A 17,259-nucleotide genomic window follows, 5' to 3' on the forward strand; every position below is an offset into this window, starting at 1 on the left:
CATTCATAACACAAAACCCACAGAAAATCATCACCCAGCCGAAGTTCCCCTGAGCTCTACAAACTCTACAACTCATTCCCATTTGTACCATTTGTGGAAACAGTGTTCTGCTGATTTTCAGTGCAAAAGATCTACACCTTCCACAGCTCAGCATCAAACATTAAAAACACAAAGTTAGAATTAAACAGAGAGGGTAAATAAATGGTTTCTTAACTGTATCAAAGGAGATAATGTCAGTGATGTGTTTACAGCTTGTTTCCTCCAGGTGACAGAAAATGAAAAACAAAAAAGTGAGAATGGACAACTGCAAAGATCCTTATAGCAATTAACATTGATCTGATAAGCAAGCTTAAGTTGACTTAATTTACACTGACTTATAGTGTTAAAATCACCTGTCAAACACTATAAGTCAGTACTTTGGATTATTTCCCAAATAAATAAATAACCATGCACCATGTTTTTGTCTCATTTCCTTATTTAGATTATTTTCATCTAGAGTGATATTCTCCTTTTATTATTTTCAAGATATCATTTAAGAAAAAAAGTAATCTCCATAAAGGTCTTAAAATTAGCATAATACAGCTTCAGATAATCAACAACATATGATGCATTACACTGGATCATTACTGAAAAAAAACTAAGTGAAAATACAAAAGCAATGTGTGGTTTGATGGTCTACCACTCAGGTGTTTGCTAATGTAATGTCAAGGAGGAAAGACATCAGCCATGATGTTTATCTTAGAGAAGAAACTGTTCCTGCCCAGCAATCTGAAAAGGGTTGCAAGACTATTTCCAGTCAATCTGGAGTCAGTCCTTTTAGAGTGACAAAGATTATTTACAAAGGGCAAACATGAAAAATTACAATTCTTGTCTCAAGCTCACCCTAACAACAAACGACAAAAAAAATTCCAGTCAGCTTCATTTTTCCAGAGAACCCTGAACGCAGCACACGGAGCGGAGGGTTGGGAAGGACGATGACAACAAAAACGGACATCGATGGAATATAACCTGGTAACGTTGACAATTCATATATAAACACACATGAGCAGACGGAGAATAAATGCAGCGATAATGCGATGACAGGAATTCATTCTACCCTTAAAACTCTGTCTATTTCGAGCAAGGACTGCTAGTTCGGTTGCTAAGTTAGCCTCCGAAGCTTTAGACGTATGCTAGCTAAGTGTAACATTAACGTTGTGACATTGACCACTAAGATAAAAAAAATATTACTAAACGTTATGTTGTGTTTGCAAATTTAAGTCAACCAGCGAGGAAGGTAATCATTTTATCACCAGAGGCCATCATTGCTTAACTCCCCCTTTACTCTGCTCCATTTTTTTCTTCGGTCAGCTGTTGTTGTTGCTGCTGTGCTGTTGGTGTAAACACTGCTTTTTAATTTATTGTACTGGACAGAGCGGCTGTTGCGTTGTCGCAACCTAAACGCAAGCAAGCAAGCAACCGTAGCGATGTTGATAAAGCTATTATAATCTTGTTGCAGAATATGTTGTGTTTTTGGTTGCAATCATGAGCGATGCCGAGATCCAACCACGGCTAACGGCCTGCCACTCTCACTTCAGCGGCATCTGCTGATCCTGCAGCGGATTTACAACGGCCAGAGCCATTTCCCATTTTCCCATTTCGCCGATTCCTCAGCGGTTTACCACTGTGGGCTGGTCTTGACCTTTCACATTAGTGCCACCTCGCACTGCCTGTGCAGATTTTTGGTCCAACCACCCATGTTTACAACATAAAATGCGTGGGTTTGCACAGATCAATCTGCACTGTTAACTGGAAATAAAGGATGTAAATGAAACAGTGTATACAAAATCAGTTTGATCTTTTGCGTTGGTTTGTGATGTACTTGATATTTATATAATGATCATAATAAATGTGTCATTGCAAAAGTTATGTTTAATTTTGTTTTAGCATCTTACGCTGTTAAATCGACTTGCGATTGAATGTACAAGGACCTGTAGATGAAGTGAAGTTATCTATTTCAATGGATAGATGGATGTTACGTTGTCCAGAAATTGGCTTGCCGTTCTTTCTTATACCGCTGTACAATAGTAATTGCCTTATACCCTCATTAGTTTTCACATTATGTCATGACATTATTCATATAAACACACTCCTAGATCTTGTCGAAAGCCTCCCCAGAAGAGTTGAAGCTGTTATAGCTGCAAAGGGTGGGCCAACGTCATATTGAACTCCTTTGATTAAGAATGGGTTGTCTATTAAGTTCATACAAGAGTCAAGGCAGGTGAGCCAATACTTTTGGCAATATAGTATACATGTGAATGGAAAACAAAGTTGACCCTAATGATGGACTAAAATGATTGTGGTCAGCTGGACAAGAATTTTTATCTGAAATAATTGTGATTGACTTATTTGTTTGATCCACAAAATGGTGCACCCTTAACTTAATTTCTGAATATTATTTTTTTTTCCATTTGATTCTGATTACAGGATATCTTGTGTCAGAGCTCCGACTGGCACTTAAACAACAGAAAGGGAGGAAAGTGAGAGAGGCTAGAGTTGAAAGCAATGGAGGCTCGCTTTGGCAACATTGTGTTCAGCTCCAAGTTTGACTCAGGGAACCTGGCACGAGTGAAAAAGGTAGAGAAGGAAAAATTAAGCCCTTCTTCTAACACAGCCCCCAGTGGGAGTTCCTCCTCTGGCTCACACCTTACCCCTGACTATGAGTTCAATGTGTGGACGCAGCCAGACTGTGCTGGTACGGAGCACGAGAATGGAAACAGGTAACAAAAGTTGTTGTTTTTGTTTGTTTGTTTTTAATCTCCATGAGAGGGAGCCTGATTTTTTATCATTTGTCTCCTCTCTCTCTCTCTCGCTGTGTTTTTTTTTTTTTTTGTCTTTCAGATCTTGGTTTTACTTCAGTGTGCGGGGGGCAGCACCTGGAAAGTTATTGAAAATCAACGTGATGAACATGAACAATCAGAGGAAGCTCTACACCCAGGGCATGGCACCTCTCGTCCGCACATTACCTGGCAAAAACCGATGGGAAAGAGTTCGGGACAGACCCACATCAGAGGTAGATGGACACTCTGAGCTTGTCAGATCAGCTACTTTATTTGCAATTTGTACATGTTTGTACAAAGGAGTATTTGTGCAAACACAGGCTGAGTGTTCAAAGATTGTGAGAGAGTAGGAGATGGAGCCAGTGAGGCAGAGCCCTGCCAGCCATGCTATTATGATCTCTCTATTAATATTTGTCTTCTTTCTTTCTTCTGCTGCTTTCTAGATTGTAGATAACCAATTCATCCTTTCATTCACTCACCGGCTGTTGGTGGTGCGAGGGGCTACCACCTACTTCTCCTTCTGCTTTCCATTCTCTTACACTGAATGTCAGGAGATGCTGCAGCAGCTGGATGAGAGCTACTCCAGTGCTGCTCAGCTCAGTCCGAGCAGGTAAAACACAAAATTCTTGTCTTATGCATTAATATAGTCATGAGATAAAGAAAGTACACCCTGTTTTAGTTCTAAGGTTTCATCTGGTTCTAACCAGGTCTTGAGCAATATAAACTTCAATACATAGTATATTTCTCTGGGTCATTATTTAACAAAAACTAAGCCAAAATACAGAAATAATGCATGAAAACTAAGCATGGACCATAATTCATTAGTAATTTGAATACTTTTCCATACAACTCGATGAGTGTTTTGCATCACGTTGGAGGATTTTTGACACACTTCCCTGTATGGCTTTGCTCAAGTTAATTGAGTTTTGAGGGCATTCATTTAAACACATCCCAAGGTTCCCCTGCAAGATTTCAATCTTGTTAAGTTCTGGGCTTTTACTGGGTCATTGCAACACCTCGATCCTTCTATTTTTCAGCCATTCTGGTGTTGATCTGCTGCTCCTTCCCGCTAAACTCTAAACTTTTACTTTTAGTGCACCAAGCACTGTGTATTACCATCGGGAGCTGCTGTGCCACTCTCTAGATGGTAATAGGGTGGACCTCCTCACTGTGACCAACTGCAGCGGGATGCGGGATGAGAGAGAGGCTCGTCTGCCCAAGCTGTTTCCTGACACCGACACTCCAAGACCACACCGCTTCGCTGGAAAAAGGGTATTGCTCTATCAAACATAAACCCAAATACTTTCTATAATATTAGATAAAAACCTGTCTGTTGTGCAGTCCCTTACTGGCAAAAGAGTGAAGCTCACCTTTACCATTTGTGTGTCTGCAGGTGTTTTTTCTTAGCAGCCGTGTGCACCCTGGGGAAACTCCCTCATCTTTTGTGTTCAACGGTTTTCTCAACTTCATCCTGAGAAGAGATGACCCGCGTGCAAACATGCTGCGCAACATGTTTGTGTTCAAGCTCATTCCTATGCTCAACCCAGACGGGGTTGTCCGCGGACACTACAGGTAAGAAAATGATCACGTACCATCAGAATCACGGGAGCATCCTTCGACAGTTATCTTACTGATATATGATTCAGCTACAGAACATACTGCAGCTTCACTGAGTGACCTGTGTGAAGGGTGATCTGAAAATCTGAATGCTAAAACTGGAAATAACAGAAGCAATATCCTGTTTTTTTTTTAGCATTTTATTGCTGGTTATGTTTTCAAATCACAGCAAATCAAGCCTGTGGGGCTCGGTTCTTAAAGCTTATCAATTTGTTTTATGATTTTGGTAATGATCTTAGAGAAAACCACTCTACAGCACATGCTGGAAGAATCTCAAGTAGAGATCTCCATTGCTAACGCACACAGCATTTAACCCTAATATTGTCCTTGTCTTTTTTTATCTATTAATTAAAACCAAGGCGAGAATTGGTGAAGTAAACACTGTCCTTTCTGCTGTCTCGCTAGCGAAAATAGATACACATACAAACATTTTCTCATCTTTCTCTTTTCTGTTTGTGGAAACAAAATGCACAGAAGAAGTCAACAGTAAAGATTTTTCTTTTGACAGAAATAATAATCTGACTACATTACCTACAACACTGATTGTAATATTAGGCTTTTTACTTGTGGTTTTATCCAGAAGACAAGGCTGGTCAGAAATATAAAATGCAGTCAAATACTTCACCTGAACCTTACAGTTCATTCTACTGTGTGAAAGTCTTGAGCTCCTTCTTATCTCTTTATATTTTCTCAAGGAACCAGAAATTCTTTTAATCCGTTAAAGTAATATTGAGCAATAGTTCTCCAGGCTTTCTGAAGGTCTTTGACAGACTTTAACCTTTTTTTCTTCGGACATTTGATGCCTTTTTTTTTCCTTTTTCTTTTACTCATTTTCAGTCCAGTCCTTGAACATGACTGATTTTCTTTTCCTCCTCAATGAATCACACAAATAAAAAGAAGCACCTAACTCAGGGGATAAGCCAGTGTTGTGTTTACATATAAATCTTAGCAAGAAATTTTATACTGTATCTTTAGGCTCTTTGTTACCAGCCATCTGTCACAAAAACATAATTTGTTCCACTTTCTTTGGTTGCATCAAATAATAATGCAGTTTGACAGACTTGTAATGGCATTGTTGAAGCTACTCTTTTATTCCCAAGGAGCTACTTGCTGAAAACGTGTCCCAGCATGGTGTACAGTGTGTACTTAAAACAACAACGTAAACTGGTTGCGTGGAGGACAAAAATAGATGAACAGTGTCTAAAAGTGATGCCCATAAGAAATAGCCAAGAAATTAGCCACAAAAAGAAGAGAACTGAACAAAATGCAGTCAATATCTAACTAAGAACTTTGAAGGAGAACTATTCTATATGAGAGGATCAAATACTGGCTTTCAAACTCATTACTCGCTTTATGTACTGTATTACCATTTATGTTTGCTCACGAGCCATGTTTGCTGTTGCCTTTTATGGAAACAGTAATGATACAACCACAAGGTAATGCACCATATGGTGCAGCAGGCATTGGTGGGAGTAACTGTTCAGATGTGTTTAAATGTTATAAATGTTCTCTGGTGTTCGTTGGACTTTGGACAAATTACTTTTGTGAAAGATTAAACTGTTCAGCATAAAATTTTATCCCTCTGCTTTTTCTTTACAACAATACTGCCTGAGGTGGTTGTTTTATGCCAATACATATAAATCCAGTCAGTTATTTTTGTAGGAAAGTTTATTACTATTGTTTTTCTTGTTAACGTTGATGAAATCAGGTCACAAAAAGAGCTGGCTAGTGCCCGGTTACTTGAGTTAATGTTGACAAATGTGACCCCTTCAGCAGGTGCAGGTTAATCCAGCGTCCCTGTGTCACAGACAGTGATGTATTGGAGGTATCAGTGACACTTTGTCAGGAAGATCCAACTCGTCATGTTAAGCTGTTCATTGTTTTGTTGTTTTCTAGCCCGTGTGCTGCAGAGAATCACAAATAATGTTAAATTACAGATGGGGGATTGGTGGTAGAATTATTGTTGGGTTTATCAGTGATCAGATATTTTATTTATTTTTCTTTTTTTTCCCTCAGAACTGATTCCAGAGGTGTGAACTTGAACAGACAGTACTTGAACCCCAGCCCTGAGCTGCATCCTTCAATCTACGCAGCCAAAACCCTATTACTGTACCACCACACACACAACCGTTCACACAATGCACAGTCCACCACACACTGTAACAGCACCGCACACACACAGCCCTCTCCCCTCAACATCAAGCCCACAAATCAACATCCTCCTCCCCTCACGGCTCTCGAAGTCAGCTTGAACCAGCGAAATGCAGAGAAAGATGCACAGCCTGCACAGCCGGAGGTTCCCATGGTGATGGAAGAGAACTGGACCACCACAGAAATGGGGAAAGGAATCCAGAACAGCTCCCAGAGTCCCCTAGAAACTGTAGCTCCTGTCACTGTAGATGTTTCTGTAACACAGGTGGAGGAACCTGAATCAGTGCCACCCCAGGAGGGAGGTGTTGCTTATTATGTGGACTTACATGGCCACGCCTCTAAACGTGGATGCTTCATGTATGGAAATAGCCTCCCTGACGAGAGCCAGCAGGTAAAAATTATCATTTTCTTCCTCGCCGAAACAGTATTGTTGGAAATGACTCAAAATACCATCAAGATTTAGTTTTTATCAACAAGTTTTCTAAATTTTGGTAGTTTTAGCTAGATTTAAAATAGTTAAATAATTGAAATATTTGTTTACCTTCATACAGCAACCACAGCTAATGAATCCTATTATCTTCTGCTTTGTATGTTGATTTGTTCTTTGTTTCTTCTCCTTGTAGGTAGAGAACATGCTGTATCCAAGGTTGATTGCTGTCAATTCAGCCCATTTTGATTTCTTGGGCTGTAATTTCTCAGAGAAAAACATGTATGCCAGAGATAAGAGGGATGGTCAGTCTAAAGAAGGCAGCGGACGGGTCGCTGTTCACAAGGCAATTGGGCTTCTTCACAGGTATCTTCAAACATATGTCAACGAAACAGTTTATGTTCGCTGTTGTTTCTGTGAGATTTAAGTCAGTCTGCTGCATTTTACTAAAATTACTTTATAATGTGTATAAACGATGAGGATTTTATGTTTTTATCACGTCTCTGTTTTGGTTCCACTCCAGTTATACTTTGGAGTGCAATTATAACACAGGAAAAACCATGAACACAATACCCCCAGCCTGCCATGACAACGGCCGGGCAAGCCCACCTCCACCTTCATCATTCCCTCCGAAATACACTCCCGAAATATTTGAGCAGGTGGGAAGAAACAAATGTTTGTATAATTTATTATATTTAGAGTATTTCATCTTTATTTTTCTCAGATCAGCTGATATTTCTAGTTTATCAGATGTTTGTAATAGTTTAATATTTAATCACTACAAGAGGAATTTACATACACAGATCAGGCAGTTTTTAAGAAAACCGATGCTGTGTCTCAGGTGGGACGTGCCGTGGCAGTGTCTGCCCTGGACATGGCGGAGTGCAACCCTTGGCCACGCCTCGTGCTGTCTGAGTACACTTGCCTCACAAACCTCAGAGCCTGGATCCTAAAGCACGTCCGCACCACCAAAAGCCTGAACGCACACTGCAACGCTTCCTCAAAAGTGCACAACAACAGCAGCAAGGCGTCCCCGCCAAAAAGCTTCAACAAGTGAGTTTGCATGAATCTCGATTGATTACGCCACACTTTCATGAAGAGGCAATATTTTATGTGCTCATTAAGTTAAAATCTCTTCCGATCACGCATTCAAATCGCCATATGCCTGTTTAGACTGGTTAACAATAAAGGTGACGTGCATGTGGATGCATTTACTTTCCCTCCACACAGCTAACTGTTGAGTTTCTGTTATTGTCTTGATTTCCAGCAGCTTTCTGTCCGGTTCAGCTTCAGAGAACACCCTTAGCCGTGTTCGCTGTAACAGCCAGAGTAGCAGCAGCCAGACACCCTCCCCAAAAATGCACAGCTCGCCGAGTTTTACCTTTGGCTGCCCTCCACCCCGAACTCACACACAGCACAACGGCACACACACCAGCGGTCGTGGAAGCAACAAGACACTCGGGCCAGTCAGGGGTAAGTTGATCTCTCAAGCTTCTGCCTCTGTTGCTGAGGGGAGTTTTCTTTTACTCGTCTCTGGGAGATTGTCAGTGATATGCTGCCAGACGTTTTTGCTCGTGGCTTGTTGATGTGTGTGTGTGTGGGTGATGGTTAGCTTTGGTTTTGCTTCTCCCATGCAGGTGATTTATGCATGAGCTACAACACCAGCATGATCCCTGCATTACCACAGCATGACCCCACCTGTCATCTGTCATCACTGTTTGTCCTGCTTTTATAAACCTCAACTTGACTATTACGTTTTAATTAGCCTTCTTGAAATGCAACAAGTCCAAAAAATTTTTTTTTATAATTCATAAAAAAGTCTTTACATTTGCCATCATGCAGATGCCAAATCGCATCAATTTTCTGAGCTGATTTTCTTTAAATGTGTTGTTTGTGTCAGTGTATGTCTGCATGAGTGAAAGGAAGATTTAGCTCATGAGTTTTAAATGTGACTCATCCTAAAATAGATTCTGTATCTACAATAGAATAGCAGGCACAAGTTCACAGAGAGTTCTGTTTGTTTATTAACTAACTAAGAGGTAAACATCCCTTACACATAAGTGTTCAGACTCTTCAATAAACATTTCTTGCAACAATAATGGCATGAAGTACTAAATGGAGTAATTCTTCTCCCTTCACTCATTTTTTTCATTTTCTGTGCTTCAGGATCTTAATCTTGTTGAAATGAAATGTAAACTTTTACCCCAGCCTGAAGTTCTGAAGCATTCTAAATATATATAATGTTTTTAGCATAGCATTTTTGGCACTCATATCTCCCTCTGTAAAGACTAATTTTCAGTCTCTGCTGCTCAGAAACATCCGCACAGAATGACTGTAGGGATGCTGTAAATGAGCTCTGTGCCCGGTTTCTTCCAAACACTGTTGAAAATTGAGGAGAAATGGCTTCAATTTCTGCTCTTCAGATCACAATTTTTTGTTTCTCAGTCTCATAGTCTGACATGTTCTTCTGTAAGGTTCTGTCATCTCCATAATTCTTTTAGTGCCTCTTTTGTACTTAAGTACCAGAGTACTAAGTTGTGTATCGGTGAGTTTAGTTGAGCAGTCTGGTGATGGTTGTTAACTTTTTTTTTGGTTTAAGAAGGAGGTGGGCTACTGGACTTTTGGTTTTACCATTTTACAAAGTACTGGATTAACCATACATTTAAACAAATCATTGACCAATCTAAAAGTCTGCAGATAGTCACATTTATTCGTGGCTTGATTTTCATTCTAATATACACGAGGTAAGTTGCAGAAACATCACAAGAACCCAGGCAGAAATAGGATGCGCTGCTGTGAATGTCATAACGAAGGGTGTGAATGCTTCATTGTGGAGAATTGAGCAGAATCTATTTTGGGATGAGTCTGAAACATAAAGAATGTGGAAGACTTGAAAGAGTCTGACAACTTTCCATCTGGACTGTCGTCTTCATTTATGTGTGTGTGTGTGTGTCTGCACAGTCCCTGCATGTGTCTGAGCAGGTGTGTGTGTGTCTCTTTCTCTGTAGACACTAAGCCTCAGGAGAAGAGACGGCCCCCCCACCACCGCTCCATCCTACGGTCTCCTAGCAACAGCCACACACCCTCCCGTCCCCCACTGTCACCCCCTTCCTCCTCCTCCTCCTCGTCTTCTTCAGTTTGTGCAGCAGGTTCCTGTCCCCTCCCAGCCTCCGTCAGTATGACAGGTCTGTACTCCCTCCAGCCCCCCAGCCTCTCCACCTTGCTACCCTCCCTTCAGGCTCTGCCCCGCCCAGGGCTGCTCTCCAAACTGAGTCCCCTGCTCCTTCAGGGCCTTCCACCTGCCACCAACTCTCCCACAGGGCCCACCCCGGACTGATTCTAATATCTCCTGTGAGAACTTGTGTGTGTATGAGTGAATGAAGAAAGTGAACATAACTGTGGAAACAGGTGTGGTAAGTTATTTAAAAAGACAGTAACCACTGCCTGCCAGCGTGCGCATGTGTGTGTGTATGTGTGTGAAACATAAATGGTGCTAGCTCTTCAAAGTGAAAATGTTTTTGGTTTTACCACAATGAAATATCAGTTATCATGCAGTCTCCTGATGTTTTTTTTACTTGCCAAAGCAAACTGGATGATGTGTGAATGCGCGGAAGAAGGACAGTTTGGTTATTTCAGTAGATATTAACACAGATATTGGGATTAGGATGTGGATAACATCCTTAAAAACTGTTTATTTTCAGTATGTTTACTAGTAATAAGCTGAGGTAAATTACAATGTACTGATGGAAAAAAGCAAACATCACCAGTTTTTAAATTTCCCTCTGTTCACACTTACTGTTAAGTTTTAACGGGAGTTGTTGATAATCAGATAATACTTTGTTGCACTTTTTAATGTTTATTGATTTCATTTTATTTCTGTGGAAAGGGAGACTGCAGAATTAGATTAAGCAATATGTGTTTGGTTGATGTAAAATCATTAAAGCACCTTTTTTTTTTTTACTTTTTAATTTATTTATTTGTTTTTTTAAGTTCAACTTGCAGGCCAATCAAACTGTCCTGGTATAATCATTGGGGGTTGGTTCAGAATAGCCCTTTGCATTATGTAGATTACATTTACTAACTAGTGACTGGAGAAGTCTGTTTAATTTCCATATGCAAGTCAGTGATTTGTTCTGTCAGAGCTCTGAAATCTGTGTCATTCCAGTGTCAGACCAACTTCGGTCACGGCATCAATGATTTTCACTGCGTAGCCTACTGCCAGAATCCTTTTACGGGGACCATTGCTGGCTTAAATCCTTATGGCTGATGGAATCATAGAGTTGCTTGTAGATAACAAGGGTTGCTTCATGGAGCTGTTTGCTAACCAGCAATATCATAAAAACACTTCATTTAGCTTTGTGTTTTGAGACAAAGTTGGTGAGTGTTTATTGTTTTCTAATAGGGCTCCTGTATTGGTTTTGATGTAAATAAAGTGTTTTTTGTGTGTGTGGAAAAAAACATGAATCCTTAATTATTTAAGCAGATAAGCGATTTAACATGTATACTATAGTTGGCAGATTTGTAGAAGGCTGTTGATAAAATTATGACGTTGTTTTGGTCTGTAAATTGTGGAAATCTAGTGTTCTGTCTGTATATCCACGTTTGTGTTCTGGCATACGAGTAATGCTCTTTGTTTTAGGACCAGTTGTTTCAGGTGTGCTGAAAATGCAGAGGTAGACAGTGACAGTGAAAACGTTTGTGAGCAGCAGCAGTCTTTGCTTAGATCCAAAATAGCTCCCAGAACATCTGGCCTTGCCCTGCTGTAGCTGCCGTCTGATCAAGTGCTGTGACGCATCGTAGTCTTGGTGTGCCTTTGTTGTAAGCTGTAGGTTTTGAAGGCTCTGCTCACATTTCAGATTTTTTTAATAGAGCATTCATCCTGTCAAACATTTTCTTATGCTGAGAAACTCACCCTTTGCAAGCTGCATTTAAAGCAGATTGTTTAAAACTAGTAGCTATTAAACTAAACGATCAGCAATACTGTTACTTAGTGCAAAAAATGTATTAATTAATTGATAGAATAACTACATAATAAGTGTTAGAATAAAAATTTAAAGGGGTATATTTAGGACTTTAGTTTTGATTATCAAAAAAGAGAATTCCTGGAGAACAAATGAATAGATAATTAGCTAACAAAAGTCTTACTCAATGCTCCTTTAAGGTCAACGATGCTGATTTTATTGTAGCCTTTTCCCACTGCATTCAGCTGAGTGGAAAAGATGTCATGTGCTCTTGGTTTAAATCTGTGCTAATGGGATGAGCATCCTGTAGTTTTATTCTGCTCTCACTGTGAACTCTGACGTCCTGTGTGCCATTCATTTCAACCTTAAACTGTCCATCTTCATTTAAGATGAACAAAACTGCTTTAGGTGGAAAAACTGTATGCATAGTCACATATGCTTTATAATATACACCTTGTGAGAACTGTGCCATTTCCTTGAATGTGGTGCTAACCTCCTCCACCAGACTGCAAATGTGTTTGTCCTTGTATCTATAAATCTATAAACATCATCTTTCTCGAATGTGCTGCTGTCTTATGCTGTCTTTCTGTTTACCCTCTGGAATAAAAGATATCCTTTTGAGAAGCAAGTACTGTGTGTGGGTTCTGCTCTTTTTTTTTATTCTCTGTGTGTGTCAAATCTTAATTTTTCAGCTCAGAGGATGCATAAAATTTGTATAAATAGCATAAAACTCTAAACTTCATCTTTTAAATTGAGTCAAGCAGCTAATGTAGACTAGACGATGTCAGGACATTGAATTATCCTAATATTTTTAGTTTCTTTACATGCATTTCTCTTGTGTCTATGCACCTTCCTGTTGTTGACAGGCATCAGCTGCCCGGATTTTAAGGCTGGTGGATCCGGGTCTGCAGGCAGGTCCAGAATGCCTTTTCCCATGCGTCCCGGGTATGCAGGTCGAGGCTTCCGAGCTCTTACGATCACTCATCATCCTGCAGAAACCAGTAGAGAGGTTAGCCTACTTAAAAGAAGCCTTCCTCAGTTCCTAAATGAATTTTCTAACAGGACACCCCATAACATGGATTTGGTTTATTACATCTTCATGTGCCCATCTGTCACAGACTTCTAAAGACTTGGACCCTGAACATATCCTGTCATCCATCACATTAAGCAAGTAAGTCCAGTCTGCTTGGAACATTTTTATGTTGAAAAAATGAAATAAGGAGGAAAATCAGGAAATTCCATAATGTGAAATTGTCACAGTGGGATAATGCATGGCATTAAACCTCAATTTGCTATTATTACATACATGAACCTTTCTGTTGCCTGCCAGGTGTGAGCTGCAGCCCCACATAAGCCGCATCCCCATCCGAAGAGTGGGGTCGTGTGATGTTCCAACACACAATACCAAAACATCGCTCACTTCACCTGGAGAAAAGGAGGTGTCCACCACCATGAAGGTCTGCAAGCTGAGCCCTAGCCTCCATAGACACCTGTCGCTGTCAGGCATGTACCCTCACTCCTCACTTGTTCACTTCTCTTTGATTTTGGCTTGGACTGGAAAGAAAATCTCTGCTTCTCACCTGATATCAGAAAGGTTGGATTACATGTATAGAAAATGGATGGATGTTTACACCTAGCTTCCACATCAATTCCATTACCCACACCTCAGCATAATGAAAAGAGGGGAACAATCTGCTTTATTCAAAGCTAATATCACTGCTTTACTTCCTTCTACAGGTGTGTCAGAGGAAGAAAGTGCCATCCAGCTGGCCTCTAAAGCACTGCTGGTGAAGAGTACAGACAGAGGTCTCTGCTACGGAGCGAATGCTATCATAGAGACCACAGCAGAGATGGATGCAACGCTGCAGCAGGTGAAGATTCAGAGTGAAACAAATGACAAATCGTATGACTGAAGCTTGACAAGTCTGTGTGACATCTTTGAAGGTTGGGGAGACTGCAGTAACACCGATGACTGACGCTGTGAACATGTGTGACACACTGACCCTGTGTGGAGAAGCATAGGAACTGCACAAAGGAAGAGGAGCTTGATTTTCGGGTTTTTACTGTCGGCCTACATTCCTGTACTGATTTCTACACATTTTAAACATGTTAGACTGATTGATGTGCAATACAACTATTTTTTTATCTTCATTTACTCAGATCAAGCATGTTTGTTTCAGCCATCCTATGCAGCATTAAATAAGACCTGAGCAGTTTTATGTTTTTCCAGGAGCAGCTGAAGGTTAAAGTGCCTTTTTAACGACACTATCACAGTAGTTGGAGTTGTTGGACGATGGCACAAAATTTCCCAAATGTTTTTATTTTTCAGCTTATCAAGAATCTATAAACTTAAAATAATCCCTTTAACATTTCAACTCTCTGTACCATACATTTATCTTCTCTAAAGTGATGTGAAACACTCTTAACACACCATTAACATGCTATTATTACACCATGGAAAATCCTTTCATTCACCCACTTTAACTGTACCATTGCAGCAGAGGGCTGATGTTTCTTTTTAAACCACTGAGCACAAAAGCACCTTCTTGTTTTCTTTTTTTTATTTTTTAAACCTCATTTCCTTTGAGTGTGTAATTATTCCAGAGTATTTTGTGCTTTTCATGTAGTGTTTATCTAAAAAAAAATCCCTGTTGTGGACTACTTCAGCATCTGTTTTGAAGCACCTGCAAATAAAATGGATCAACCTTGTGTGATCCTACACGTTGACTTTTTTCTTTATATTTATAAATCAAGGATACTTTTGTTTGAAGAGACTAACTAGTAGTTAAGACGGTAAAATGTTAATATCCAAACTTGTGCATATCTTTTGTCAAGTTTTTGGGAATAAATTAAATTGGAAAATGTGTGGTACAGCTTTAAAATGTATACTTGTGCAGACACTTTTTTAGGTGTACCTTGCTAGTACTGTGTTGGACCCATTTTTACCTTCAGAACTGCCTTAATTCTTCATTGTATAAATTTAACAAGGTGTTGGAATCACTCCTCAGAAATTTTGATCCATGTTGACATGATAGCATCACACAGTTGCTGCAGTTTCCTGCTGGAAGTAGCCATCAGAAGATGATGCACTGTGTTCATAAACAGATGGACATGGTCAGCAACAATCAGGAAGGCTGTGATGTTTAAACAACGCTGAGTTTCACTGAAATGGAGACTCATCAGACCAGGACCAGGCAATGAATGCCCATCTGTCTCAAATTTTGGCATGTTGCTTGTTCAGAAATGGTATTCTGCATACCTTGGTTGTCACCAGTGTCCTCTTTCTATCATCTCCAACCAGTCTGCCCATTCCTTTCTGACACTAACAAGGTATTTTGATCCAGACAACTACTTCTCATTGGATATTTTCTCTTTTTCAGACCACTCTCTGTAAACTCTACAGTGTGTGTGAAAATCCCAGTAGATCATCAGTTTCTGAAATACTTAGACCAACCCATCACAGTCCACGTTCATGCTTGGTTTGAGCTTCTGCAAGTCTTCACCATGTCTACATGCTGCTGTGATTGGCAAATTAGACATGAGTTAAGCTAATAGTTGCCAGTGAGTGTAGTTGTCAGAAAGTTGAAATTTGAGGGTCCTTGTGAGCGATGACACCAAATCTTTAAACCCTGAGGAAGGATTGTTGTGGGAAAGCTTCTATGCAGGTGGCCCAGGAAAGTTATTTGAAATTGGGTCAAATTCATTCAGAAAATACACAAACTTGAGTTCTGCAACATAAGAGTGTTGCATAGTCATTTTGTTAAGTGGCCTAAATGGAAACATAAGTCTGAAGTTATTAGAAACTGAAAAATGCAGCATCCTGATTCTGCCTTTTCTTTTTATTGACTTGATTAAATTTTTTTAAACCCAGTCATATCACTTGATTAAACCCATCCTAGATGTTTGGGGGTTTTTTTTTTAAACGATTATAGATACTACATGAATTTTGAATAACCTGTCACTGTGAATTATAACATTCATATTCAGAATCTTTTTTTCTTTTTAAACAATCATTGATATTGTGACTGATATTGTACTGTGTTGGAATTTTAAACTTGAAATAAACTCAACATATTTTAAAGCTTCAGAGTGTGTGCATGTAGACGAGCTTAAAGAATTCAGTGAAACACAGTGCAAATGGAAGTTAAACATTTTTATTAGAAAAAAAAAACACTACTGTGCAAACAAAAAAAATTATCTTCTGGGAGGGGACCAGGATGAGGGTAATGGTGTTTCTTGGGTGGTGGCACCGATTTCCATCTCATCTGTAGGGAGAACAAATGAAAGTACTTAGTAGGTTCACAAATGTTTAGTCAGAGTAGTACCAAGATTCGTGATGGAGGATTGTGTCACTAAACATATCACTATGGTCTTTCCCAAGACATAGATCAGGGAGCAACACAAAACACAAGAAGTACAACAAAACAACACAGAGATAAAATGAATTGAGTCACTGAAATTACAGAGATATGCATATATATGCAATTAAACTTTAACTGCACTTACCTTTCCAGTCATTTTGGGGGACTTTACTCCTGCTTCTTCGGGTTATTGACAGCAACATAATGATACAAGACAACAAGCAGGAACAATGACACGCCAAGCATGTTGGCAAAGATGGCCAGCTGCACGTCAGTCACCATCCTGGATAGAACGGAGCATGTGCAAGGAAACAAAAAGCACACAAGGTCAATGGATGATGGAAGTACAGTCATCTAAGCAGGAATAGGCTTGTTATGCTGTATTGTTCACAAATTATTCCAGAGAATAGTAACACTCCACTGGAGGTCCAGAAAGTGAAGTAGGTTTCGAAGACTGACAATGCAGTTTTTGTGCAGCATAGATGGGTTATACTTAATCTTGTGTAAATTAAAGTTAGCCGTTTTGTGTGCATTTATTTAAGTTCAAGGTCACAAAATAAGCATGACTGTAATACGTTTTCATACATTAGGGGTCATCTTTAATAAGGCAAATGAGCCATCTGCCCTCTGAATGGACAGCTTAAAACGTGGTGAGGGGTCACCATCCAATAAGTTTGAGGAGTAAAGACAGGCTCACAATTTGCACTGGTAATTTCAGAGTCACATGCAGCGTGGGACTCAGTATCTTCTGTGAACAAATGTTTACAAATCTTATCACTTTTTCTAAGTCTCGAGCCCTTCTGCTTTTTTGGACAATTATTTCCAATGGGTTTACAGTGATACTTATATTTAAGTCCGGTGCTATTTGTTATTTTAGTAAAATTCTTTTATGTTTAATTTGGCTACGATTAGCAACTCAGTCA

At 39.7% G+C, this 17,259-nt stretch overlaps 2 protein-coding genes across 4 annotated transcripts; one reads left to right on the forward strand and one right to left on the reverse strand.

Annotated features, from left to right (window-relative positions):
- Positions 1–911: 911 nt before the first annotated feature.
- Positions 912–15,936, forward strand: agbl5 (AGBL carboxypeptidase 5). Of its 3 annotated transcripts, none has more exons than XM_041975214.1 (17): positions 912–1,011; positions 2,467–2,759; positions 2,881–3,052; positions 3,263–3,429; positions 3,914–4,091; positions 4,213–4,391; positions 6,453–6,978; positions 7,211–7,380; positions 7,538–7,673; positions 7,856–8,067; positions 8,282–8,487; positions 10,023–10,199; positions 12,842–12,984; positions 13,094–13,146; positions 13,306–13,478; positions 13,713–13,846; positions 13,920–15,936. In XM_041975214.1, exons 2-17 carry the CDS (start codon positions 2,545–2,547, stop codon positions 13,995–13,997), a joined length of 2,919 nt encoding a protein of 972 aa, XP_041831148.1. In that variant the 5' UTR covers positions 912–1,011; positions 2,467–2,544; the 3' UTR covers positions 13,998–15,936. The 3 variants fall into 3 exon arrangements, with proteins under 3 accessions (XP_041831148.1, XP_041831149.1, XP_041831150.1); XM_041975215.1 differs by having other exon boundaries at positions 8,285–8,487; XM_041975216.1 differs by lacking the exon at positions 10,023–10,199.
- Positions 15,937–16,113: 177 nt separating this feature from the next.
- ost4 (oligosaccharyltransferase complex subunit 4 (non-catalytic)) lies at positions 16,114–16,619 on the reverse strand. The gene is made up of 2 exons (XM_041975219.1): positions 16,482–16,619; positions 16,114–16,240 (listed from the first exon to the last, which is right to left on the reverse strand). Exon 1 carries the CDS (start codon positions 16,616–16,618, stop codon positions 16,505–16,507), a length of 114 nt encoding a protein of 37 aa, XP_041831153.1. The 5' UTR covers position 16,619; the 3' UTR covers positions 16,114–16,240; positions 16,482–16,504.
- Between the last annotated feature and the right edge of the window lie 640 nt (positions 16,620–17,259).

The sequence above is a fragment of the Melanotaenia boesemani genome, chromosome 22 (genome assembly GCF_017639745.1).
Source record: "Melanotaenia boesemani isolate fMelBoe1 chromosome 22, fMelBoe1.pri, whole genome shotgun sequence".
Classification (NCBI taxonomy): domain Eukaryota; kingdom Metazoa; phylum Chordata; class Actinopteri; order Atheriniformes; family Melanotaeniidae; genus Melanotaenia; species Melanotaenia boesemani.

Coding starts and splice junctions, on each gene's coding strand:
- agbl5 (XM_041975214.1), top strand. CDS start 2,545: ATGGAGGCTCGCTTTGGCAACATTGTGTTCAGCTCCAAGTTTGACTCA. Junction 4,092..4,212: donor ACCGCTTCGCTGGAAAAAGG/GTATTGCTCTAT, acceptor GTGTGTCTGCAG/GTGTTTTTTCTTAGCAGCCG. Junction 4,392..6,452: donor GTTGTCCGCGGACACTACAG/GTAAGAAAATGA, acceptor TTTTTCCCTCAG/AACTGATTCCAGAGGTGTGA.
- ost4 (XM_041975219.1), bottom strand. CDS start 16,618: ATGGTGACTGACGTGCAGCTGGCCATCTTTGCCAACATGCTTGGCGTG.